The following is a 26,962-nucleotide window of genomic DNA, read 5'->3' as shown; positions in this document are numbered from 1 at the left end:
ATGAAGTGGAGCACCAACGATTCGGCTTCTCACAGGGCTTTGGGGTTTGTTTGAAGTCTGACCGACCTATAGGGATCTGATCTAGAGTACCTCACAATCATGTCCCCTAAATGCAGATGGTGACTTAACACACGGCCAATTACTTTGATCCAACGAGGAAGGAGAAACCTACACCCACAACTTCAGTAGGCAAAATAAACCCAAGGTTCACTGAACCTCCAAATATATACTTCAAGCCTGTAGCTGCAATCAAAAAGCTCAGGCAGGGCAGTCACCCTGAACTTGGGGCTAGCCTGTGCTATCATGAGTTCCAACTAGGCTGAGTTTCAATGAAAGGTATGAAATCAAAAGTCGAAATATCTCTCTCTCATTCTCTCTCTCTCATTCTCTCTCTCTCTCTCTCTCTCTCTCTCTCTCTCTCTCTCTCTCTCTGTGTGTGTGTGTGTGTGTGTGTGTGTGTGTGTGTGTGTGCACTCAAGATCTTCAACCATCTTCAAGGATAATTAAATAGAAACAAGCTTTAGATAAAAGGTGACTGCATTGGGGAAACAACATCACATTCCTAACCTTTGGCAGGGTTTTCCTGATTATTTTAGCCAAATGTAAGAGATCTGTGTGTTTCCATTTGAGCATCCAAGTTAATACAGACGAGCCATCTTGCCTCTAAGACTCTTTTCCAGATTAAAAATTAATGATCATAAAAGGGTTGTAACCTTGGTGAGGTGCCATCAGAAGTCTTTCGTGTGTAAAAATTAAATGTAAACAAAGCCAGAAACGGGTTCTGGCTGAGTCTACCATTTTTTGAGTACAGGCATGGCATGGATACTCACAAATCAAAGTAACTAAGTGATGTTTTATAATAGAGTCTGACAGAGCCATTAAACACCAGCTGTGTGCTTCAGTTATACCTGCCTTTCTCTTAGTCAGAAAAGGAAGAAAAATAAATAAAAAGGAAACTGTCTTACAAAACACAGATCGTAAGAAACAACCAAGAAAGAATGTTCTAGATATTATCATAGTTGTTTAAGGTTCCTCCACACTTGGCTTCATTATGTTAACTTTGCGCATTGTAGAGGACCCTGGTTTGTCTTGATACTACTGTGAAGAAATAACATGACCAGAAGGAAAAGGTTTTATTTGGATTATGCTCATCATCTTAACACTGTTCATTATCAAACAGGAACTCACACAGGGCAGGAACCTGCTGGCAGGAGCTGAAGTGGAGGCCATGGAGTAGAGCTACTTACTGGCTTGCTCAGGCTGCTTTTCTATACAATACAGAACTACCACCACAATGGGCTGGGCCCTCCCCGACCAGTCACTAATTAAGAAAATGCTCTACAGTCTTGCCTACAACCCCAGCTTCTGGAGGTGTGTTCTCTCCTTCCTCTCCGTGATTTTGGCTTGTGTCAGTTGATATAAAACTATGCAGCGTAATTAACAATTTGTCAACACACACTGTTAAGCCACTTCCTTTCCTTTCTCATTCATCCCCAAGATCTCACAAGAAAAACACAAATAACTTTAAGTTTCACAGTCTTTAGAAATACAGTCTCCTCAAAAATTCAATGTCTCATTTAAAAGCCATAATCCCCCCTAAAATTTAGCCATTCATCTACGGGCTCCTGCAGAACCAAAACAAAGTTAAATACTCCCTTACTTCAAGAGCCAAGAAGCAGGGCACAGTCACAATCTGAACAAAGCAAAACCAAATTCCAACAGTATAAATAACTCGGTATCCAATATATGACATTCACTCTCTATCTTCTAGGCTCCTCCAAGGGGCTTGGGTCACATCTCAGACTCCACCCTCTGCAACACACACAGCTTGTCTTCTAGGCTCCAGCTAGGTATTCGAATGTCCAGACAATGGAGGACATTTCTCATTCAAGCCAGCACAGTGTAGTGGGAGTCACATCCCTGCAAGTTAATTACCCCTCTCCCAGGACTCAGTGACACCCACGTCAGATGCTGAATGCTGAGATTCTGCAACCGGCAAAGTGTATGTCACCAAGGGAATGGCAGTGACAAATGGCAAGTGTCCCTTGCCAAAAAAAAAAGAAAAAATCTGGGTCTGAGTCTCACTTTATAAAGTTAACGCTGCCCGTGAGGATCACCATCTCAAAGTTCTGGGTTACACATTTGCAGGCAGTGGCTCCTGGTGTTAGGATGGGGTCCCAGCTTCATGACTGCGGCTCACTGGGCTCATGTATACTATCTATTGCTTCTTTACTGCTGCAGATGAGACATTGGGCCTCACTGACCAGAGGCTCTGGGAGGTCCCACTAGTTTATGCTGCCAGTTTTTAACAAAGTGGGGAGGGCTGGGCACATTTCAATGTCCATCCAATCAGAAGTGAAGGAGGATCCAGGGATGGGAACCATCGCTCCGGCTGTTCAAGAGGCAGCAAGGCAGCTAGCTCTTCAAGGACAACCACTCTGACTTCCAGTTGAGAGTCTGGCAAAGCCAAGGAAGGTCTGAGCAGTGTCTCTGTCATCCACAGAGGCCAGCTGACACCTGCTCTCCAGACACTGAGTGGCCCTGAGGAGTCCCTGTCTTCTATGTCCCACGTCTCTGTTTAAGCCGAAACAATTCTTAATTCCAAAGATAAGATAATGAGAATGGATTTGCACAGACATCAGCTAGTATGTTTGAGGAGCAGGAATAAGCTTGCATGGGAAATTCTGCATGTGTGTAACTACGTGTATGGTGTGTGTTTGTGATGAAGCGTACATATGTGGCTGCGTGGGGGCACACTTATGATGGGGTGGCTTTTCTCTATGATTGCATGGATTGTGTGTGACTGGGATATATGTCTCTCTGTGGGCTCTGAGTGGCTTCCTGTGGTTGTGTGTGTGACTGTGTATGTGACAAAATGTGTGGCTGTGCATGTGACAGTGTGCGTGTGAGGGTATGGTACTGTGGGTGAGATAATATAACTTTGTGGTTCTATGTGGTTTTCTTTTTCCGATTGTGCATGATTTTATGTGTGTTTATGAGTCTGAGAGTTTACATATGTGAGGTTGCTGGGTGGGGTACGATTGTATGTGGAACTATGTATGATGGTGTGTATCTACATGTGTGTGGTTTTGTGTGTGATATTCTACACATATAAGACTGTGGGGAGGGATTGAGTGTAGAACTCAAGTTGTGAGTGGTTGTGTGAGGTCCCATGTGCATGTATGTAGCTGTATGTGTGCGACTGTCCCTGGCTGTACATACCTCTGTCTCCTCATGCTGCTGGGGCCTTTGGGAACAGTGCAACTGGTACTCTGTTCTTCTCATTCTATTTTAATTGTTATCTGAAAAATTTCCACATTGAGGAGGCCAAATTCCCTTTTCATTATGATATATTTTAGACAGGCAGAAACTCAATTCACTTGCTCAGACTCCAGATAAGTATGTAAAACACAGTGGAGAGAGAGAGAGAGAGAGAGAGAGAGAGAGAGAGAGAGAGAGAAGGCTAATAAATATTTCGCTGGAGGGCATCCAGTATGATATTTTCTGCAAACATAGGACTTTATTTTTCCCCTAACAGGGGGTCTTGACTCCAACGAAGAGATTCCGCCAAGGTTTATGGAGGTAATTAGAGAGCAACACTGTGTTTTACAGTTTGGTTTAGGCTCCGGGCCCTTCTGCCATGATCCAGTGTTGTCTGTGTGCCTGGCACCCATGCTTGCTCTCTGGAGCACAGGGATACCACAAGAGAGTGATAAACAGTTTGGCTTGTAGGAATTAATATTTTGTATAATGTTAATAAGAAGAAAGTGGACAGCGAGAGCCAGTCAGCACACCCATGCAGGCCTTTCTCACACACATTAGTCAGGCCTTGCTAGAAATAGCAACGGATCTCATTCAGACCAAGGTCTTTCCTTCCAGACGCATCTTGAAAATGAAACTAGGATGTGGATCTCCAAGTAGGCAGAAATTACACTGTGGTTCCAGTGAGAACAAAGGCGTCCCAGGAAAACAGCATCCAAGATGGAGCTGTACAGAGGGAAGGGAGCAGCTGACACCTCCACACCGTCTCCCATTAAATACCAGCTCATTTAAACATATCCCGTGGTGCCCTCCACATCTGGTAAGCGATTGTGGCTGGCAGATTTATTTCTAAAGCTCTCTCTCCTGCCTGCCCCCATGGTAGCCTCCTTCATTGCTTTTGGGGGGGGGGGGGCTCCCTTTCTTTCACAAACCCGGTGTGATTTGCAAAGATAAGCCTGGCCAGATTTTGTTACTGCCTAATTACTAGATGTTTCGTGTCTTCCCGGGCGGGGGAGGATTATTACGCGAGCTTCTCTTTCATTGAAGCCATCATAAATTTAAACTGGCAAGAGTAAATCTGTCTGCGGCGTGTCACTTACACCGTAAGCCCCTGTGTTTGGGAGTGATAAAGGGTTCAAGCTAACCCTTGGCTGGTCTCTCTCTTCAAAGTCCCAGGGGTTACATTTTATGGAAGAATGATTAAAGAGAGAGAGAGAAAGAGAGAGAGAGAGAGAGAGAGAGAGAGAGAGAGAGAGAGAGAGAGAGAGAGAGAAAGACTGCATTCTGGGTCACCAAAACATTTCAGGACTTAAGATGGAGAAGAAGAGGAAGAAAATAGTTTGTTTATTTATTTATTTATTTGTACCGGCTACTTTACCAAGAAGGCAAAGCTCCTTCTACCCCCAACAACCAAGAACACAGGGAAGTGAAGGAAGTCTCCCTCACAAGCTGTAAATCTTGCCTCCGAAGCCCCGAAAATCCTTTGTCTTTCCTCAGCACTTCAGAGAGTTGTTTATCCAACTCCCGCACAAATATGTTGAAAACACGGTGATGTTTTCAGATGTCTTTTTTGTCGACTGAATAGTCTAATGGCAATCAGAAAGCAACGCCATCTGATGTGTAAATTGAAATTCTAACCGAAAGAGGCATGGCCAGATTTCCAATCCGCACTAACTACAGTCCTTTCCTTTCTGCAATTACGCTGCTAATGTCTGCATTGAATTCCCTAATTTCTCATTATAAAACAATTGGATTTCATCTCTCGGCCCTTAACTGCGTTGTTTCCCCTGCTAGAAAAACCGCCGCTCTCCTCTCAGTGAGACTTTGAAGTTGTTGAATTACAAATCAATAAAGGTCGTGCTATTCAGATTTAATCAATTATTATTCCATCTCTGAGTGAAATCAATGAGGAACCTGAGGTATAATTGTAAAATCACTCTATATTGCTCTAGACAGCCCCCCCCCCAACAATTCCCCAGGATCACACACCTGGAAGGATCTAGAAAAATTAATGAAGCCAGGCTGTGTACACTCATGTTTCTCATAGTGAGATTGGTCAAAAGTAGTATTGTTAAAAGATTTATTTGTGTGTGTGTGTGTGTGTGTGTGGTTGCTGGTGTTGGTGGAGACCAAAAGAGGGTGTTGCATCCTCTACAGATGGAGTCACAGGTGGTTGTGAGTCACCTGGCCTAGTGTCTAGGGACTGAACTTGTAAGAGCTTTTAAATGTTGAGCCCTTTCTTCAGCCTCAGCACCCTGAAGGGAATTTCAGGTGGCACAAATGAAGGGACAGGTGGAAGATATGAAGTCAAATTCAAACCCACCTGTGGGACTCGGAAGAGACCACGATGACACGGGCGGGGGATGAGCGGCACAGAACATCCTGCAGGAGTTGGACAAGGTAGAAATGTCCCAGGTGGTTCACCTGAAAGGTTGTCTCCAGGCCATCCTTCGTGAGGCCCCAGGGCAGAGCAAACGTCCCTGCATTACACACAAGCACGTGAAGAGACCTGCACGAGGAAATGCATGACATCAGGCACAAATCGATGATATACATACAATCACTTAGGAACAACCCATTTCTCTGGGTTGTCAAGATGCCAACCAGTGAGAAACGAGACAAGGCGGGATGTTACATTGCTCTGAATGGGCTGTGACTTTGGGGTGCCAGCAACAAGAAGTTCCCAGGACGCAAGACACCCATGCTAACCCAGAATCATACAGGGTATGTCAGGATGAGGGTGGTTCGCTGGCGTTGAGACACACTGTCTCTGGTTAACGGTTAACTGTGCTTTCTAATACAAACAATTACTACTGCTTTTATGTTCAATCAAAATAGTCCACAAATACACACCAGGGGTCTTTTGATTTCCTTTCTTTAGGACACTGATACACTACAAGAAAAACTGACACTGGGGCCTAATGCTTAGTGGATACTAAATAAATGGATCAAAGAGAATATGGTCTGTTTACAGAGCCGGTCACAGAGTATTTCAATACATTTGTCTTAGAGATGGAGGCATAAGTCGGTGGAACACTTGCCTAGTATAAATTTAGACTTGGGTTCTATCCTCAGCACCAAATAAATCAAGCATGTGTGTAACCCTGAGACCCGGGAGGTGGGGGCAGGAGAATCAGGAGTTCAGGGTCATCTCAGACTGTGAAGTGATTTCCAGGCTATCTTTGGGTAAAAGAGAGCCTAATCTCAATGTCTGTCTGTGTGTGTGTGTGTGTGTGTGTGTGTGTGTGTGTGTGTGTGTGTGTATCTTCCTTTGGGATTAAATCTGAACCTGTTAGAAATAAGCCCGGGGATAAGAGGAGGTGTGCTATGAATAAAAATTTAACAGTAAATGTAACCCTTTCATTTGGATGAAAGCCCTAAATCCGAATAAGATATATTTTTACTTCAAAGAAACTCTAATGAACAGCTATGACACAATGAGGGAATCTTCAGGACCCTCTACTGTATCCGTAATCAAAACATAAAAGCAACAAACCAGAAGTTAACTGCCCCATGGAGTAGGATGCGTGGAAATGGTAAGAAGCTGACAGCCCAATCGCAAGTAAATCCACTTTGTTTTGGAATCTGTTATGAAGCAAAATATATAATAGGATTGTGTACATGTCAGTGGGATAGAGCGAACCAGAATGGCAGATGGGGAAGCTGAGAAAAGCTAATGACTGTGCGCCACCTTAGGAAGCCAGGAGAACAGGAGGAGGCTCCCCCAGCCAGGCCAGGAGTAACCCTGTAGATACCTGGGCTTCAGTCTTTGGACTCCCAGCCCTAGGAGAGACTATGAATCTGTTGCTTTAAACCACCCATGTTGCGGTACTCTACCTTAGGAAAGCAACAGTGAATCCAGAGGATCCCAGACCTTCCCAGATGAACTGAGGCAAGGGTCAGCATGTGTGACAATGTGTGTCATAGAGCTTTCTCCAAGAAAGGGAAAGCCCACCCAGGCGTGGTGGCTCCCAGCAGTCATCTCAGTACTAAAGGAGCTCGAGGCAGGTGCCCAAGATGGGGCACACAGTGAACTCTAGGCCAGCCTGGCATACATAGTGCAATCCTGTCTCAAGAAACCCAAGCCAAGGCTGTGGAGATGGCTTAGGGAATAAAGACACTACTGGCTACCAACCTGGATGACCTGAGTCCCATTCCCCAGACCCACAGGGTGAAAAGATAGAGCAAACTCCTGCAAGCTGACTTCCCACCTCCACACCCCAGCCTTGGCACCCACCCACATATACACAGACACACCTTCTGAGGGAAGACACACAAATAAATGAATACATGTGATAATAACATGGAGTCAAAACAAAACCAGAAGCAGGAAAAAAATGAGACTTCTCCATATGCAGTCACTGAGTAAGAAAATAAAGACTGGCAAGAGGTCTGGAGGGGATGGTTAAACTTGTTTTTCCTTCTAGGTGTTTGCTAGTGCTTCCTGTTTTCTAATCCTGAGATGTGACTGACGTCCATAAAACTCATTTGAGCGCATAGTCCAGGGGTTTTCGTGTGTTCTGGGTTGAATATGTATGGGTTGCATCCTATCACCACATTTCTACCTTTACAGTAACTGTAAGTACTAGAAAGCAACTCGTTAGCTGTTGGTAATTACATGGTGACCACCCATATGCACTTTCTACTCTATGGATTTGTCTAACACAATCATCGCATGGAGCCAAGATAACATGTGATCCTTTGTGACCGTCATCTTTGACTAGGCACAATGTTTTGAGGTTTCATGCTGTCTGAAAAATGGACGCTGCCCACCCTCCTAAGCCTGAGACCTCTCTGCTGGATGCACAGATGACATCTTTTTGTCCTTTGCTACTTTGATGGGATCTGGGTTACTGCAGTGTTGGGCTAATGTGAATACTGCTGGAACAGGCATTGCTTTGCCAGGTCTTCTGGAGACGTATTTGTTTATTTCTTGAGTATGTACTTGCAAATGGAACTGTTGGCTCACAGCATAATGCTGTGTTTAACTTCTGGGGAGGAATCAAACTGCCGTCCAAAGTGAGACACGTCCCCCACATCCCCACCAACCGTGCATTCATTACACTCCCCCACCTTGTGGTAATTCTGGCACTCTCGCTGTGTGTCTCTCTCTTTCTTTCTTTTTTCTCTCTCTCTTTTTTCTTCCTTTCTTTCTTTTTTTCCTTCTTTCTTTCTCTCTCCCTTTCTTTTTTCATCTATTCTTTTCAAATTATTTTTAAAATATCTTTAGATTATAATAGAATTGTATTTACCCCCTTCTCTCTCTTTCCCCCTAAGCCTTCCCATATGCCGTTCCTTTTCAAATTCATGGCCTCTTCTTTCATTAATTGTTGTTATGTAGACACACACACACTAAATACACAAATACAACCTCTTCAGGCTGAGTTTACATAATGTTACTTACTTATAGGCATGTTTTCAGGGCTGCCCATTTAGTATAGTTAACTGGTGTGCTCTTCCTTGGGGAAGACAGTTTCTCCCAGCCTCTGCATTCCTTAGTTGCTTGTGGGTCTTTTTGTAGGACTGAGGCCTGACAGTCCTTTACTCATCCATGTTAGCATGTCTATTGCTGGTGTTCTTGTTCAGCTCATATTTAGACAGTCCCACTGGTAAGACTTTATGGGTGTAGCTTCTAGTTACTCCCTTATCCCCTGGCTCTTCCGATCTTTCTGCCTCCCCTTCTACAATGATCCCTGAGTCTCCCCAGCAAATCCAAGTGATGACTTCACTGTGATTTGCATCTGAATTTCATTCCTGGCTAAGTGATACTGAGAATCTCTTATGTGCTCATTGGCAGCTAGCATATTTTCGTGGGAGAAATATGTGTTCAGCATTTATGCCCTCTTTGGAGCTAGCAGGTTTATCTTCTTATTGTTGAATTTTGAATTTTCTTTATATATGATGGATGAGCCCTTTCAAGATATTTTCAAATATCTTTCTCATTTTGTTTTGTTTTTAATTCCTCTTTTGTCCCTTGTGCTTTCTGGGTTGGACCTATCGAATCATTATTTATTCTAATATCATAAAGATATTCTGATACCATATTTTCCTTCTGGGATGTAGTAATTTGAGCTTTTATATTTAGGCCACTAATTCCTGTTTAGCTCACTTTTGTATATGGTGCAGGAAAGCGATGTGACTTCATTCCTTCATGGTGGACACCCACAGGTTCTGGAACCATTTATGGAAAAGACTAATCTTTACTCACTGAGTTATTCCAGCAACGAGGTTTGAAAAATCAGCCACATAAGGGTTTAATTCTGGAATCCCAGTGCTATTCAGTTCCCCATGATCCATGGTCATGACACGTCACACTGTTAAATTACTGAAAATGGGGAGCTTCACACTTTGTTTCAAACCTCAGTTTGTCTGTCCAGTGCCTTTTTCATTCTCACGTGAAGTTCACAACCAAAACTCCAGGTCTGAGGAAAACTGAATTCACAGTATAGATCAGTCTGAAGGTATAGAAGGAATTTCATGGGGGTTTCTGCCTCTCTCTAGCCCGTATAGATCCTGAATAATAAAACCACACAGACACCTGGTGGTTTTACTAATAAGCTGTTCACTCTATGCTGGGCAGGTTCTGAGCTATATTAATCCTTCCATGCTGTTAAAACCCACATGAATGCCCCATGACTTGACAACTTAGTATCTCCCGGGCAGCTTCTGCTAGAGTTGGCTGTCCTCAGGGTGAACTTCTCCTGGCCACATGTTCCTGGTCCACCCTGCCCAATGGCGAACTTCTTCTCCACCTCCTCTTGCTCTTACCCTCCTGGTCCCTCCCCTGGATCTCAAGTCCCACCTTCTTCTCTCTCCAGCAAAGTCAGTGTCCAATAGGCGATTACTGGGGAGCATTCTTTACAGCACATTGGTCAGTACAATGCCCATGCCCAGACTGTAACCTGACCTTGGGACACAGATCTCAGCATCTGAATACAGGGCACCCAAGATCAATTCCAACACTGAGGGCTACTGATGTCTACACCACATCCTACCTTCCAATCCATGAACATGGGCTATCTTCACATTCATCTGAGTGCTCTTTAATCTCTTCTAACAATATTTCATACATTCATAACTCTTGATTTTTACATTTATGAACATTTGTATGTGTCAAAACGGCTTCTCTATTTTATTTTTCTGCTCTTACTGCAAGCAGAATGATTTTCTCTAATTCCTTTGGAGCGGTATCATTGCTCCTACACGGAAGCAAAATGGCTTCTGCATGTTGAGCAGTCACCTCACAATCGGGTTGAACTTGGCTGCGAGTTGTCACCCTTTCCAATTTGAGTTCCTAAGATGCAAAGTGATTCATTCTGCAAGGAAGGCAGTTTTGATTTTTTTTTTTCTTCCTTTCTAGTTTGGATGGGTTCTGGCTGCTAACACCCCTGTCCCATTTTTGGATGTTAGGGAGACATCATCCAAGCTTTCGGTGTAAATATATCAGTGGTGGACTTTCTATAGGTCCCATTAATTTCTATAGGCACCATTAATTTCTATAGGTACCATTAATGAGGTGATGGAATAGCCTGAGTATGGTTTTTAGTCAACAAAGTGTACTGAACTATTTACAAATGATGTTTCTGTATCCATCCAGATGGCTCTATATTCTATATTCTCCTGGTTTCTATTTCTTTCATTGATTAATTTCTGAATATTTACCACTGAGTCCCTAGAGAGTCAGTCAGTAGATAATCCTTTTGTTTGTACATTATTTCATTTGGTTGGCTGGTGCTTTGTTGAAGATTTTGTGTCTGTTCCTGTGTGACGCTGGTCCGTCGGTTTCTTCTGAAGACTTTGATTTTGACATCTAGCTAACACTGCCTTCTTATAGGAATTTGGAAGCATTCCCTTCTTGCCCATGTTCTTGGCAAGGTGATAAAGAACTGATAGTCAAGTTTGGTTCAGTGCTTGGGGGGGAAAGCATGCACAGCACAGCTAGAGAGAAGTATATCTGATAAATCACATTTTTAAGTATTCATGAAATCTCATTATCATGGGGCAATCTGGATCTTGTTAGGAGATCACGGCATTTGTTTCTGTTGCTTGATCTGTTTTCCAACTTGTCACCACTTAAAAATAAGCGTGGTGAAATGATTGTGGTCAGCTGGGTTTGTCCCGGATAACTTCTTTCTTATACATGGTGTGCATCATGGCTGTCATTAAACAGCTCCAAATGGTGCCATTCCTTTCTGAAGACTGGATTTGAGGGCTCTGAGGCAGCAGCTCCCTGCTGTATGCATCAGCCTTGCTTTACACCAAAGTAGAGCAAAGTCTGTGCCTGAGAGGCTTACGAGCAAAGCAGACTCTTTGGAAAACGTGACATTAGAGGAAGGGCAGACACACAAGCGTATTATTACATCTGAGCTCATTTTTTATTATAACTCTAACATTTGGTCAATTCTCCAAGCTGTTTTCTCCCCCATGCCCCTGGCCTTGGGATGGTCCGGTTAACATCCACTGAGAATTGGGGTACACAGGTCATTTAACTTTCATGAAAACTTTGGGTGGCGTTCATTCTTGTTGCTATTGTTCAGTCAGGATAGGTTTGTGCATTACACTATTATAGAATTAATAACATAATTAGAGGCAACTTTCCTGAGGTTGGGATTCAAAGATTTGAGTCAACAAAAGTAAACCAGTAAACAAATGACTGGATAAGAACAAGGCAAAAGATGATTCCAGTTCGAATGTAGAATGCCACCCACAGCTTCGGGGTTGTGAATTTAGGCATCAGCAGCAGCCATATTGGAACACTGAAGTGGAAACTTCTATTTTCTTTGGAAAGTTAGTTATATCAAATAATGTTTTTCTGGGGCACACAGGTGAAAGGATGTATTGCTAAAGCAAATATGTGAAAGACTATTTTTCTGAAGCAGACACAGGTAAAGGGATATTTTGATATAGCAAACATGTATAAGGACGACTGATGAAGGAGTATAAATATAACCCCATGGACAGTGGGAGACAAGCACTGAGCATTGGTTTGGTTTGCTCCGCCTTGCTATTCTTTGATAATGACACACATATATTGGTTTGACTTACATAGAGTTGTTGAGCTCAACTTGTGTTAACGCTGACATTGAGAAAAACTTGCCCAAGAATGGCTAGTGAGCTTCCTGCAGCTTGCTGCTTCCACATCCTCGCCTCAGGCCAGTTGGCAAACTTGGGGGTTTCTTCAGGGTTGAACTACAGCTGCCTGGTGTCGGCTTGCTGAAAGGACTGGATTGTAGCTGTTGGTTCGCGCCTGGTGTCTGCCCGTCTAGAGGACTGGTCTGCAGCTGCTGAATCATATTTGATGTTTGCTATGGGACTGAACTGCTGCCCAAGAAGATCAAGCTGAACAGGTCCACATCCCCATATCCTAATAAGTTTTCTCCTCCACTACCTCTGCTGGGTGGTGGGCTAGAGAAGAGGTTGAACCCTTATTAAATGTGGCAAAAAATGTAGGCCTACAGAGCATGGAGCATTTGGGGCACAGAGCCTAACTGGCATAAATGAGTGCTGGGTGTGGGTCCTCAAGGCTTAAACAACCTGGCCCTGCTTCAATGCCCATCCTGTGCTTCCTGCTGGCCACACGGGGCCCAGCTACAAGTAACATGGATTGAACTGCTCCCCCTGCCCCTGCTCCTGCTCCTGCCATGCCTTCTCTGCCTTTATGGACTATAATCCCATGAAGAGCAAGTCCACATAAATCCTTCACCCTTCACATTGCTTCCGTCAGGTGTTTTTGTCACAGCTACAAGTAACTAATATAATATTCAAGCCAGGATGGATAGGTGGAAGTGTTGGCATTCTAGCCTAGGGCAGTTACTTTCTTAGCAGGTTCATGACCCATTGGTGAACCCATGTAAACCCGTTTCCTCCCCTTAGAAACTGGGAACAGAAGACCGGAGCTTGCAAGTTGGCGATGAGCACAGCCCAGCATCTGACCAGCCGGTGGTATCTCTACACCATTGCCCTTTGGCCACAAAAAGAAAACCTGAGTCTGTGACTGCTTGTCTTTTAGATGCTTTGAGGCAGAGTGACCATGGTGACCTTCAGTGGCCGTGGGTCCTCTTCTAGGCACCGTTGGTCATGCCGTGTTCCCAAGCATGGAAACCTACTGGAGACCTTAGTCTGGATGCACAGCGGATGTGGGGGACACATTAGCTCTCCCATTTCCATTCTCATCATTAATGTTTAATTGCACAACACCAGAGGCAGGCTATGTACCTAGCACCGAAACCTTGTCACCTCTATTAATTAAAACAGGCTTATGGAATATGAAACCATAATGTGCTTGCCTTCTTTTTTCCTAAATTATGAGGGTACCTAATTGGCTTGTACAAAAGGAAAAGTATTCTTTTAGCTTTCCTTTAATGAGGTTTTTATTATTCAAATGGTAACATTTCACTCGATTTTAACTAAAAGCCACGGCGATTCAAACGCGCCTTGGATGATGAATATTTACAGGCCATCAAAGAAAAGGCTAGATCAAACTAGAAAGATGGGGTGGGAATAAAGACAGTATCAATGGAGCCCAGAGCAAAGTCAGGATCAAACTGTGAAGAAGGGATGGAAGTAAAGACCAATCTAGGGAGCCCAGAACAGATATTATCAGTCAGCACCTTAAGGGGGATTTCACCCTCACCTGGGCTCTGACCTGGGAAGGGTGATGGGGGTGGAAAGGGCCACCATCCATGTGCAGCACTGGAGATTACGACAAGGAGAAACCCATCGCCTGCTCTCTGGTCTGCTCATGGAGAAACTGCCCACTTCTCTGCCTGATGGGTAGACCCATGCAAGGCATCAAGCTCCTGCGATGGTGTTGAAAGGCGGCAGCCCCCTGCCCCCTCTACATGGCAAGCAGTGTGTCACCAAAGGACCATACAACAATTCCTCCACTTCCCTGGTAGGTGGAGTCCTAATGATGAACCAGTGGGTAGCTCTGTAGGTACCCTTCAGAGTGACCAGAGTGAGGCTTCTTGACCATGCAGCCAGGCTCTCTCAGTAGCCGAGTTTAACTGGTTTGTTCTCCTAAAAGGAGAGCTGGTAGAGGCAGTGAGTGGAAAGGATGGGGTCCTGTCCAGAGGCTGGTGCTAACCAGATAAGGAACGGCTGAGCTGAGCTTTCGATCCTCAGAGCCCTGCCTGTCCCAATTTCAGGCATTCTCTCTCTATTGTCTCATTCCTGCTGTGCATTAACGTCATCAAACCCTGCAGACAGGGCTGGGGAGAGACCAGCTCAGTTGGGAAAGTGATTGCTACGTAGACTTGGGGAATGGACTTATATTCTTATAACCCATGTCTCAGGGGAAACAGAGCCATAGTCCCCGGTTTCTAATCCCCAGATCTGGGCAGGCAGAGACAGGAGTACCCTCTCCCCTCCCCAAGGCTTGCTGGCCGGCCAGCCTAGCCTACTCGGTGACTTCCAGGTCTGTGCCTCAAAAAGAATGTGGTGCTGTCTTCTAGAGGTGACCTGTCCATTGTACTCATGAACTATGTGCAACTATGGTTACATGAACAGAAGCTCAGACAACACTCCAACAGGCAACGCTAAGTGGAATCATAGGTAACAAACACAGGACACCATGGGCAGAGCTGGACAGGTTCTGGGATGTCCACGAAAAATAGGAGAGGATTGTTAGAGTAGATATGATCAAGATACATTGTATATGTGAGTGAAAATGCCAGAGATGAAGTAAAGGATGTTTAAAAAACTGAACAGAGCCTGAGGAACGACACCTAAGGCTGTCCTCCAACCTCCACATTCTCACACACATTAAACTGGAGGAAAATCACTGGAGGAGAAACAAAGAAAGACAGAGAGGCTAGAGGGCTAAAAAGACAGAGACACCTGAGGTTAGAGAGCAGGTTTGCGTTGTAACAGACAACCCTCTGTCTGCTTACCCACTTTAGTTTTCCAATGCATGTGTCCGTTCTCTTTCACTGCCCGCCATACACCAGCTATTGCCAAGTGAATGCTGTCCCCGCACTATGTGGACCCTTCCAGCTCTGCCCATTTCACGTTTTGCCACACTCTTGTCCTCCCAGGGGCTATTCTGAAGTCTCATGAACTCTTGACCATTTCTTTACCCTTGATGCTCAGCTTGAAGCTTAGTGGGCTCTCTTTTCAATGGTTCTTATAGGCTTTGTCTACACCTTTGACCAGGTCAACCCAATAAGACCAATAGAAAGTCAAGAAGAAAGAGGAGGAGGGGGGAGGAGGAAGGAGAGCAAGAGAAGGAGGAAGAGGGGGAAGAAGAGCAAGAGAAGGAGGAAGAGGGGGAAGAAGAGGAAAAGGAGGAAGAGGGGGAAGAAGAAAAGGAAGAACAGGAAGAGGACGAGGAGGAAGAGAAGGAGGAAGAGAAGGAGGAAGAGGAGGGGGAAGAAGAGGAAGAGGAGGGAGAGGAGGAAGAGGAAGAGGAGGGGGAAGAGGGGGAAGAGGAAGAGGAGGAAGAGGAGGAGGAGGAATGGGGGAGGAGGAGGAGGAATGGGGAGGAGGAGGAGGAATGGGGGAGGAGGAGGAAGAGGAAGAGGAGGAGGAGGAGGAGGAGGAGGAGGAGGAGGACAATGATGACAAGGTTGTTGGACTTAATTGCCAATAAACAGCAGCACAGAACTGGAAATCTGGATACCCAAGAAATTCCTGGCTTTTAAGTCCTCAATGAAGGTCAAACTACCAGGGATGGTGATTCTTGAGTAGAGCCAATCCCATCATTACGTATCGTCAACACATCCACTTCCCTTCTCAACTATTTCCTAGTGCCTAGGAACAAGTGAGCCACACATAGCTCACCCCCACATTTACTGTAATGACCAGTTTCTCAGGCGCAGCCTGTCCTGGGGGGCTATTCCCACACCTCTTCACACTTTCTACCATGAGTCATAGTCCGTCTGTGCCACTAGACAGCAATGCCCAGGAGGAGGTAAGTCTGTTCTCAGAGGGCATGGCATGCAGTGAGAGCTAAGCCTTGGGGCTACAGAGATGGCTCAATGGTTAGGAGCACTCACTGCTCTTCCAGAGGATCAGTGGTCCATTCCCAGCACCCGCACTAGGTAGCTCATAACTCTTCAGAACTCCAGCTATAGGGGACCAGACAGGCACCTATACACATGAGCATATAACCACACAGACAGACAGACACACACACACACACACACACACACAATCATAATAAAAAATGAGCCTTTAAAAGCAAGTAAGCTGAACGTATGCATCGGAACTAATGCTATATTCTTTATGACATTTGGTCCCTGCAGCATTATATAGGCATCTTTGGCAATATATTACCTAAAAATGATTTAAGTTGGTGAGTACAAATGGCCAAATATGACAGTCATTTATGCTCTGAAGACAAGACTGATACATCATGATTCCAGGAACACAAGAAGACCCAGAATGTCAACTGTGAGAAAGGAAGAAGAATGGGGCTTTAAAGGAGTCTCAGAGCAGCAGGGGCCACCACCATGAGGAGGTGTCACAGTGACGTTGTGAAGATGAAATAGCATGCCTGACAGATGAATTGCGGTGTTCTAGGTTAAGAAGTACCCTTCTAGATGATGCTGGAGTTGTGACTTTGCAGGGTCCCATTTCAGAACAAACGAAAGAATGACCTAGATGGAACACCCGGCAAGAGGAAATATATTCCACTTCCTTCTAGAAACAGAATGTCAGACCATCTGGGGTACTGCTCAAGTGAGCTACAAGAATTCATACTATTTGGAAATACTGTGAAATTTGATGCAAAGGACATATGGAGCCGTGTTCCATTAAGAAACCCATTTGGAAGTCTTACTTTGTGACTAGCAGTGTGTTCTGCCAGAGAAGGAAGGGGTGAGGACTGTATAGTATTACAAGGTGGGTCCTGGCTTAAATTAACATCGATGGTTTGCTCTGAATTCATGATAGGCAGCAGCAACTTGGCCACAGTAGTTACCTTCTAGAGCTGCCTCCACCCAGTTGAAATTCTCCATGCTTCTGGACCCTGCCCAGACCACAGCTATGCAGTGGACAGGCCATGGGTACAGTTCATGAGGATTTAGGGGAAAATATGAGAAAGATTATTTTTTAAAAATTATATTGTATAATGCATTGGGTATATATGTAACTGGCTTGTCAGAACTGCAGTTTAAAGGATGGTCTTACAAAAGATTTCTTTCAAGTCTTGGTAGCACTAAGTCCTATATACTACGATACAGAAGCATTGATTTTATAATAATCCAGATATGACGTTCAATTGATTTAATTTGAGAAGAGTTGCATTGTAACAGAAGTGCTACTAAGGGTGTTATTTAGAAAGAACAAGCAAGTACCGAATATCTTTTATACAAGTCTTCCATGGGAAATGATGGGCAGTTTATTGAGGGGCGACTGAGAAGCACAGTCTCTATTTTAGAAGTATGTGTGTGTGTGTGTGTGTGTGTGTGTGTGTGTGTGTGTGTGGTAATTTTTTCACGAGAGAATTCTCTTGATTGATGTAATTCCAGAAAGCCAGAGAGGTTAAGCTATGTGACACAGAAAACGTGTTCTTCAGCCTGGGTTTGCCTCTCATCGGGCAAGGGGAACTTAGAAGTAGTAATACACTGAGTTGCAGCTGTGTCTCCTGTAAAAGCGATGGGCTATACCCAGTGTGTCTGCTATTTATGAGAAGTGAAAAACTTCTACACACGGGATCTGCAGAGATGGATCAATTGTTAATAGTGCCTACTGCTCTTCCAGAGGACCTTAGTTCAGTTCCTAACACCGCACAATCAGGACACTCACAAATGCCTAGTAACTCCAGCTCCTCGGGAATCCAGTGGCCTCTTTTTGGCCTCCTGGGGCACTGGACATCTGTGTTCCTTCTGGCCCCAGACACATACACATACACATAATAAATAATGATTAAAGTAAGTCCTAAGGACAACCATGTACAATGTCTCTGCGTTGACCTTAATGGGGAAGTTGCCTAAAGCAGGCAACTAACATTTTGCCCAGCGTCTTGTTTCTTATACCCGGGACTCTCCACTTTGGGAAGATGGTACCCACCAAGAATGCATGCACACAAAATACATACACACTTGCTCTCCACATTCCCTAGATTGTTCCAAGTTCCCTCACTTGGAGTCTCTGTAAGATTCTCTCTATAGATAGGGAAGGAAAGAAAGCAGGCAAAAGGGGCCATTACCCATAATACCAAGACCAGCTTGGGTGGTCAACGCTCATCAGCTGTGCTTAGGGTGGGGCATGGCCCTAAAGACATCAAGAACCTGCTGGACACCACAGGCCATTAACACAATAATTAGCCAGGAGTGGATTCTGCTGTCACAATAACTTAGTTACACTTAATTACTATTTTCTTTTTGTTTCAGCTGGAATAGAGAAAACAATCCAGGCAATCACCAGGAGGAGAGCAAAGCTCTGGCTCTGTCCCCTGGAGACCGACGGGAATTTTTCATTTCATGCACCATTTGCAACTTCTTAGAGTAGATTCTGGAACGTCAGTACATTAGCAGAAAATGAAAACACTCTTGTTTTGGTGATTTTCTCAAATTTTTGCCTCCTGTCCATTATCTTGATTGGATTTTTCCCATCCCATCATCTTAAGTCCCAGCAGTGAGATCGCAATCGCATTGATTCTCAGACAGGGGTGTCAAGCACAGTGGCACCCACATCTTCCCCAACACGCTTTTCTAGGGGAAAAGGCATCGATTTGATAATTGCGCACTTAGGCAGATTGGCATAGTAGTAGCTACAGTGCAGGCCGGACTCTCTGGTGCAGATTCTAGCAATTTCCAAACCTGCCCTAGGCACTTAAGCACTTTACTGTCCTGTGTTCCTGCTTCCAGGGAATATTTTATAAAATGGAAAATCAATGATTTGCAGAATATGGAGAAGTAGGGAGGGAAGGGTGAGGAACAGCAGCCTGGACCACTCACATCATCTCACACACACATTTGAACACAACTTCCAGAAACTGGGGAGAAAGGCAGTGTCATCAAGCCTCTCTTGGTAGACCCCCATGGGTTCCTAGGGACAAAGGAATTGTGATGTCTTCCTAAAGAATTTTACTTACGGTATGAAAATCACTTGGGAGGCCACAATGGACAGCGGTAGATTCCACAACTCAACTCACAGTACACAAATATCATTAGTATTAGGTAAGAGGGAGGGCGCTAGTGGATGAAGCACACTGGGCTGGTGTGATTCAGTGCAGAGCAACATTTCCCCATGAGCCCCATCTTCCTTATAGCCACAGTGGACCTGAAAGCCCCGAAAATAATACCAGCGTCTCCTCTTTTCCAGGTAAATTGCAACCTTTAAGCATTTCACTTTATTGACAAGTGTGTAGAATAAAAGGAATGGCCAAATAACTAGATGGCCCGGACATGCATTAACATCCCCCCCTAAAAGTACGTTTTGTGGATATAAAGCAATATTGAGCATAATGATCCATTATTTATAAATTCCAGGCGACACCACCTTGGATGGATAAATTCTGGTAGAAATTCATAAGACAGGAACACTCATGTATTTATTTATTTTTAAAAAAACATTTATAGAATAGTTGAAAACTATTGGTTGATGATTTCATTAGCATGATGCAAAGAGAATATATTTAATACACACTCTGAAGTTCTCTTGTGGGCAGAGGGGAGAATTTTAATAAGGAGCCACAGAGGTGAACCTGTATGGATAATAGGGAAAGAAATAGTGTGTATACCATGTACTGAAGCACATGGTCAAGACGGTCAAGTCCAACAGTACAGGACCTCATGCATTTTGTACATTTTCCTCGCCAATGACGACTCTCCCCTCTGTTTTGCCTAGAGATATATGGAGCTATAATAGAGTTCAGAAAGCCCCTGACAGCTATGTGCTGCCATTCAGACCTGGGAGATTCCATGTTATGATAAAAATTAATGGACTCTGATATCCTCTGGGACTCTGCAGGCTCTGGGAATATCTAATGACGAAATACAGCCATGCCAGAGAGCAGCATGTGTCCGGGCAGTCGACGATGGGTTTGTAGGTGCCTCCCTTATCACCCACCAGGTTCAAAGTGGCTGAACTAGCACCAGTGCCAAAAGGGAGCCAGCACGGAATGGTTAGAATTGTCTCCGGTGTCCAGAGAAGATCAATGAAGAAAAACACTTTATAAAACAATGAAGTGGGATTCAGCCAGACACCTTATTGGGATTTTTCCCCCTGGGAATACTTGTATTCACCACAGGGAGGACATCAATAATAGAACACTGGAAGGATTCTACTCAAATCTTGCTTGGTGAACCAATGAGTTTAGCTGGGGTTCCTTACAGGAGCATAGGCATTTATCGGAGGCTAGACAATTAAAAAAAAAAGTCGGTCACCCCATGTTTATACCCTGGGGGAAGGGGTGGAGCTTTGGATGCTCTCTCACCCAATAACCAGGAACCACTTAGTATCCTGGGGAGCGTGTTAGAACCTTGAGAGGCCAAACATCAGTGGGTGCAGCAGTTCCTGGGAGTTCAAGTTAGGCAAAAGCCACATAGAATATGGCAACATGCCTCTCACAACACAAGAAGACATCATCAGTCTTAGTCAAGGCTTGTATTCCTGCACGAAGCAAGTTGGGGAGGAAAGGGTTTACTCAGCTGACACTTCCATCACCAAAGGAAGTCAGGACTGGAACTCAAGCAGGTCAGGAAGCAGGAGCTGATGCAGAGGCCATGGAGGGATGTTACTTACTGGCTTGCTTCCGCTGGCTTGCTCAGCTTGCTTTCTTGGACTACCAGCCTAGGGATGGCACCACCCACAATGGGCCCTCCCACCCGTGATCACTAATTGAGAAAATGCTTACAGCTGGATCTCATGGAGGCATTTTCTCAAGGGATGCCTTTCTCTGTGATAACTCCTGCTTATGTCAAGTTGACACACAGAACCAGCCAATAAAACATCTAATCTACCTTGGGAGGAAGAGGAAAATGACAGCAAGTAGGAAGGGACAAAAACAAACAATATACAAAAGAAAGGAGCGGAAGAAACACAGTAGATGAGGGCCGAAGGGAGGCTATGCTGTCTTCTCACCTTCATAGGTACTTCTAGAAGAGACATGAATTGTCATTAAGCTCATCATATATGTATATGCCCTCCTTCCATGGAAATGTGAAGTCTGAAGAAGTTGCACAAAAAAACGCACACAATCACAAGATGTAGCTGTCCTTCCATCACTCAGAAGGCCCCAGAAGGAATAGGGCATTCCCAATGAAGGCCAGAATAAGCTAGGATTGATAAGTAATAGACAACAGCAGGTGGCTCCTGCCTGTCTGTCTGCCCAGGGCTCACTTGCTCATTCGCTCGCTCACTCACTCGCACACTTCCCAGCCACATTCTAGTTCCCCCTGACCACCAATGGAAGGGCTCCTTAGAACTCTTGCTACTTCCACACCAGGGAGTGGTTTCACCTCCGTGGCTATGTTAAAAGGTTGTGGAACCTTTAGATCTTGGGACCTACCTGGCAGACTGAGGTCACTGTGCATATAGGCATTAAAGGTTATAGCCATGCCTGGTTCTGGCTCAAGCCCCTCTTCATGGTCTGTCATAATGTGAGATGCTATGACCACAAGCACCCAACTGCTTCAGGTGCAGGCACCCCAACCTGCCTTCTATGACATAAGACTACCTTTAACTATGAGCCAAAATGAACCCTTCATTCTTTAGCTGCTTCTGTCAGTAAAAACAGCTACCATGAGAGCCCTGTCCCATCGTGTGGGGCTAGCCATCAGAGCCCCGTCGTGCAGGGCTAGCTAGGCAAGCATCCTAGGCTTCCTTGCTCTGAGCCCCTAGAGCCTCTGGCAGCAGAAGTCATGGAGGAATGCTGGCTCAAGCTGGGCCGATGCTTAGCTAATCCTTGTATCCAGAGCAGCACCACCTGTTCATGGAATGGCACCATCCAGTCAGCTGGGCCTTCCTACATCAATGAACAATCAAGCTAATTCCTCCCTCTTCACCCCCAAAACGCACACACACACACACACACACACACACACACACCAGTCTGACTTGAGAAATCCAATTGCTCTCCTTTCTCAGATGACTCTGAGCTGTCAAATTGACAAAGCTAATAGGGGCTTCTTCTTTCAATTGTCTACCCATCTATCTATACCCAAGGGCCACAGGGCAGAACGGCTAAGGGTGGCACTGGTATATTCATGTTTCTTAAGGATTCCTAGATGGTTCTATAGCAGCCAAGTGGAAGAATGGCTGCATCCGTCTCTTCAGACTTTACAGAACGACCGTAAGCAATCCAGGCACTGCTGTCCTTTGAGGTTAGAGACATTCTGCTCACTGTGACTTCCAGAAGCTACCATTTGTCAATGTACCTGTTACACACTCCTGGGACAACCAGATATATCTTGCTGCCTGTTTCTGGTCATCAGTGTGTGGGTTATGCCAACTTGAGTGTGCCTATGGGCTTGTTCTGAGACAAGCTAGCTAGCCTGTCTGGTACCTTTTTCTTATCACGAATCAGTCGGCTGCTACACTAGAGCGCCAGGTCAAGTAGTGAAGTGAAGAACTGGGGCTACTAATTGAGAAGACCCGTTTGTGCTTTTGAGAGACAAGGTTCCGAATCGATGCTTCCAAATGAAGAATAGAAAGCACGCACAACACTCAAAACAGGGCGGCACATCTGCACATGGAATCTTCCTTGGGGACTTTCGGGAGGCAGCACCGGGTAGCACAGCCGATTGATTTCAAGTGCACATTCAAGTTTTTAGGTTAACAAGAATTAACTTCTCAACAACTGACTGAGGATGAAAGTTGCTCCCTTGTTATTCAGATGTGTTTAAGCACGGTGTCTCAATGTGTCAGTTATGTAAACGTGGAATCCTGACCTGACAATGGGGTTGGAAAGAACTGTATAAGGGGAAGAACTCACATGGCATTCATGAGCCACTCTAGGAGCACACGGCTCAAAAACAGATGCTAGAGTGCATTCGCGCAGGTCTCACATAAATCTAGGGCTCCTCGAGTGACCCAATATTAACACTGTCATGGATTTGCTGCAAAGCTGGCAGGCTAGGTGGTCTCCTTAAGGGTCAAAGAACAGGTTTCATGGGCTGAGCTGTGCCTGGCTGGTGGCAACACAGGGTCCGTGGCCAGATCAGGGAGCTTCGACTCTTTGATGCAGCTACATTGCCACAGATTCCTAGGGGGGCACCTTTAGTTTGTTTGTCTAAAATAATCATGGCAAGTACGATTCCTTTTTAAAAGCAGTTTCTGAGGCTAAATAGATGGCAGAGTGGTTAAGAGGACCTGCTGCTCTTGCAGAGGACATGAGTTTGTTTCCCTGCACACATGACAGGCAGCTCACAACTGCCTATAACTTCAGTTAGAGGAGCCAACCCTCTCTGCTAGAGCCTAAGAGCTCCTGAAATTGTGAACAGAAATCTCCACTCCCATCCTCACATATACACATAATTTTTTTAAAAAGATCTTTAATGGCCATTTCCCAAGATGTAGACACATTCCATCTTAACACTGCACGAGGCACGAGGGGGATAATTCGTTCAAGAACACTGAATGGTAGAAAATCGGTGCCTTAAAAGTCAAGTTTGGAAATGCAGATGGTGTTAGAACCCAGCAATGGGCAAGTAGAGATAGTAGGATCAAGCCCGGCCTGGACTATCAAAAACATGGTTTCAAAAAGAGGCCCCCAAATTAACAAACAAAAAATGAATTTTCTCCAAATGAGTCCATATGCCTTCAGTTTGTCATCCTCCTCCCCTCCCATCCATCCATCCATCCATCCATGCATCCATTCGTCCATCCATCCATCCATCCATCCATCCATCCATCAACTGCTCTGTACTTACCGTAAGGCAGTGATGGATACGACAGAAGACGAGAATGAGATAGACAAAGATGAGGATTCTGTACTGACTGAACACCAGACACCAGGCGGAATATTGTGAGAAGAGTATGCTATCTCACCCTCTCAATGACCCTAGAGTGCTTTGACTGTCTCTCCTCATATTCATCCATGAACTGACTTGAGGATCACAAAGACAGAGTAACCTGCCAAGGTCTTCATAGGCAACAGAATAAAGACACAGAATGAAGTCAGAGACAAATCTGAGAATGATGCCTCTGGTCCCTGGGGCTTGGTGAAACAATAGCAACCAAAAGTCAACACAGAAAACAGGAAACATCCCAGAGTATTGCCTGGGATGACTGGGTGTGTTGTTGATGCTCTAAGACAGTGGTACTCAACCTGTGGGTCATGACCCCTTTGAGGAGGGGGTGTCACATATCAGATATTTATATTGCGATTCACAACAGCAGCAAAATTACAGTTATGAAGGAGCAACAGAATAATGTTGTGGTTGGTGTCCCCATAACACGAGGGACTGTGTCAAAGGGTCTCAGCATTAGGAAGGTTGAGAACAGCTGATCTCAGAAATGAGCTGTTGATACAGAAGTGGAGCTAAGGGGAAAGGAAGGAGGTGGGAGGCTCTGTAGAAACCCATGGTCATGCCCTGCGCAGACAGGCAGGTATGAGGGGGCAGTATGAGGTAATGGCTAGAGCCAGCGTGCAGAGCCTAGGGATGTTTCTACGAGTGTGAGATACAGAGGCATAGGTTTGGGGTGGGGGGAATCAATAAAGACACAAGAAATTAGAGCCGGTCTCTGAGACCTGAGCAGACAACATCAGTAAGCATAGAGGCTGTACCTCAGTCAGCAGGATGGCCCTGAGTCAGTTGGAGTCAGAGCTGAGTTTGCATGTGAATATAATGGTTCTGTTTCAGAGGTGTACATAGCAAAATGACCCTTTGGTCTTCCTCTGTCTACCGATAAGCATCATTTTGAAGACAGGTAGGGACTGGGGGGAAATGAACACTGACATTTGGAGTAAATGTATACCTTCAATGGTAAATGAAAGCAAATAGCTGCCGTTTCTGCTTAAGGGGACTCCAAGGAGAGGCACCTCCTAAACATTTGGAAGAAAATAGTCTGGGTACCTTAATTGAGGGGCCGAGCCTCTGCTCTGATGGGCCTGTTTAACCTCCTTTATAGGTAACTCAGCAAAACAAATCTCCTCTCACTGATAGAAAATTTGCTTCACAAAGCATCAACTCTGACCTTGAGGTGACCTTAATAATCATCCCAGTAGGCAAGGGCTGTCATCCATCCAATTAATGGGACAAACCTCCTTGGGGGGGCGGGGGGGAGATGTGCTACACAGTGCTTTTCCCAAATAAGTTGGATCGCTCTTATTTTCCAAATAGTTGAGGTTGCTGAGCTCCGTGGAGATTTGGGGTTAAGATCTAGCCTCGCCTACCAGCTATTGGCTAGGATGACCTTAAAGAGGATTCTTAAATCTCTTGACCTGTAAAATGTATTATTTGTTGAACTGGGTACAAATGGGAGACACCGTAGTTCTTTTTGCCTTCTGACCCCTTAGCTGTATAAGACAAATGACTAAGAACTGATAAACAGCAGCCATCACCAATATCATTCTATGCCTTCAAGTTCCCACTACAGCTTCGGTTCGGTACCTTCCTTATTTAATGATATTCAGGGTGTTACCTGGACACAGGGTGTTTCCCATAAAGAGGTATTTCTCAGAAAATGGTACAGCATACCATTCTACACAAATTCCTCCTTCTCCCACATAATAAGTATCCCGAGGCAGCTTTTACAGAATGATGAAGCTGACCACGAAAAGATTAGCTTTATGTGTCTGCCCTTCATAACCAGTCACGTGATTCTCTATCCTAAAAAGGGGGGAACTTGTAATAGAGCTGAAATTTAAATCTAAATGCAGCTGATGTCCCAAAACCTGTTATTTATACTAAAGGAGGGATTGTGGGCTATTGTCCCATGGTTAAAATAGTGTGCCTGCAGAGAAGTCTATCTATGGAATGTTTGTAGGTAAAGTTTTATTGGTGTATGCTGTTCATGGTTGTTCTGTCAATAAAGTTTTATTGATACATACTGCCCACAGTTCTTTTAACACTAAAGTTTTATTGGAATACACTACCCACGGCTGTTTCCATGCTACAAAGGCAAAACTGAGTTCTTGCAAAGAGAGTTCATTCAAAAAGTATTCACTTTCTGGCCCTTTACAGGAAAATGTGCTGATTCCTGCTTTATCCTGCACTAATTGACATAGGCCATTTGTTTGTTTGTTTGTTTGATACAGGATTGCTGTATGATATTCTTTTGAAATGTATTTTAATGTCATGTAAGAAGATTTTCACCTAAAAAGCTAAGTAGGAAAAAAAAAAAGTAAAGATTTTGTAAGAGACGAGCTGTTACCACCCTGGTGTTTCTAGATATATTAAATGGCCTGTAGTGTGGTTTCTCTGTGTTTTAAGCTGGAAAATATATAGGGTAGAAGAACAATGAGTGGGTAGGCTTCGTCAAAACGGGCATGAACCATTGTAACAGAGACCAGAATGAAGAGCATAAGCTGCAGGGAAAACCAGGCGCTGTGTTGTCTTTCCTGGGGTTCACACTGGGCAGAAAGCAAAGCAACAGGACCCCACCCCACCCTCGACACCCCACCCCGACCCCCGGTGCATGGACCAGGGTGGACTTCTCACATTGAGCAAAGATGGATGCAGAAATGATGGCTAAAACATTACTCTCAGAGCTGAGCTAGGGGGAAAAGGGAAGATTAATCTATAATTTACACATTGGTATTCTGGGTAATTTATCCCTCAAAATTTGGGTTTTATTTTAATAATGTATA

The 26,962-nt window shown here is 44.7% G+C and overlaps 1 protein-coding gene and 1 long non-coding RNA gene across 11 annotated transcripts in view; one reads left to right on the top strand and one right to left on the bottom strand.

Annotated features, from left to right (window-relative positions):
- The window catches only part of Wwox (WW domain-containing oxidoreductase), a 913,078-nt gene that overhangs the window by 640,742 nt on the left and 245,374 nt on the right, over positions 1-26,962 (bottom strand). For all 9 annotated transcript variants that reach the window (XM_006531510.4, XM_006531512.3, XM_011248556.2 and 6 more), the window contains exon 7: positions 5,585-5,770. In XM_006531510.4, the coding sequence (XP_006531573.1) occupies positions 5,585-5,770 (186 nt within the window). The remainder of the gene's footprint in view (positions 1-5,584; positions 5,771-26,962) is intronic.
- Gm16118 lies at positions 3,864-13,532 on the top strand. 2 transcript variants are annotated; one of them, XR_879218.2, is made up of 3 exons: positions 3,864-4,081; positions 12,444-12,608; positions 13,135-13,532. It is a non-coding gene; the product is annotated as a predicted gene 16118 (long non-coding RNA). The 2 variants fall into 2 exon arrangements; XR_879217.2 differs by having other exon boundaries at positions 7,689-12,608.

The sequence above is a fragment of the Mus musculus genome, chromosome 8 (assembly GCF_000001635.26).
Source record: "Mus musculus strain C57BL/6J chromosome 8, GRCm38.p6 C57BL/6J".
NCBI classification, from domain to species: Eukaryota; Metazoa; Chordata; class Mammalia; order Rodentia; family Muridae; genus Mus; species Mus musculus.
Note: the sequence above shows the minus strand (reverse complement) of the source record. Positions and strands in the feature narration are given on the sequence as shown.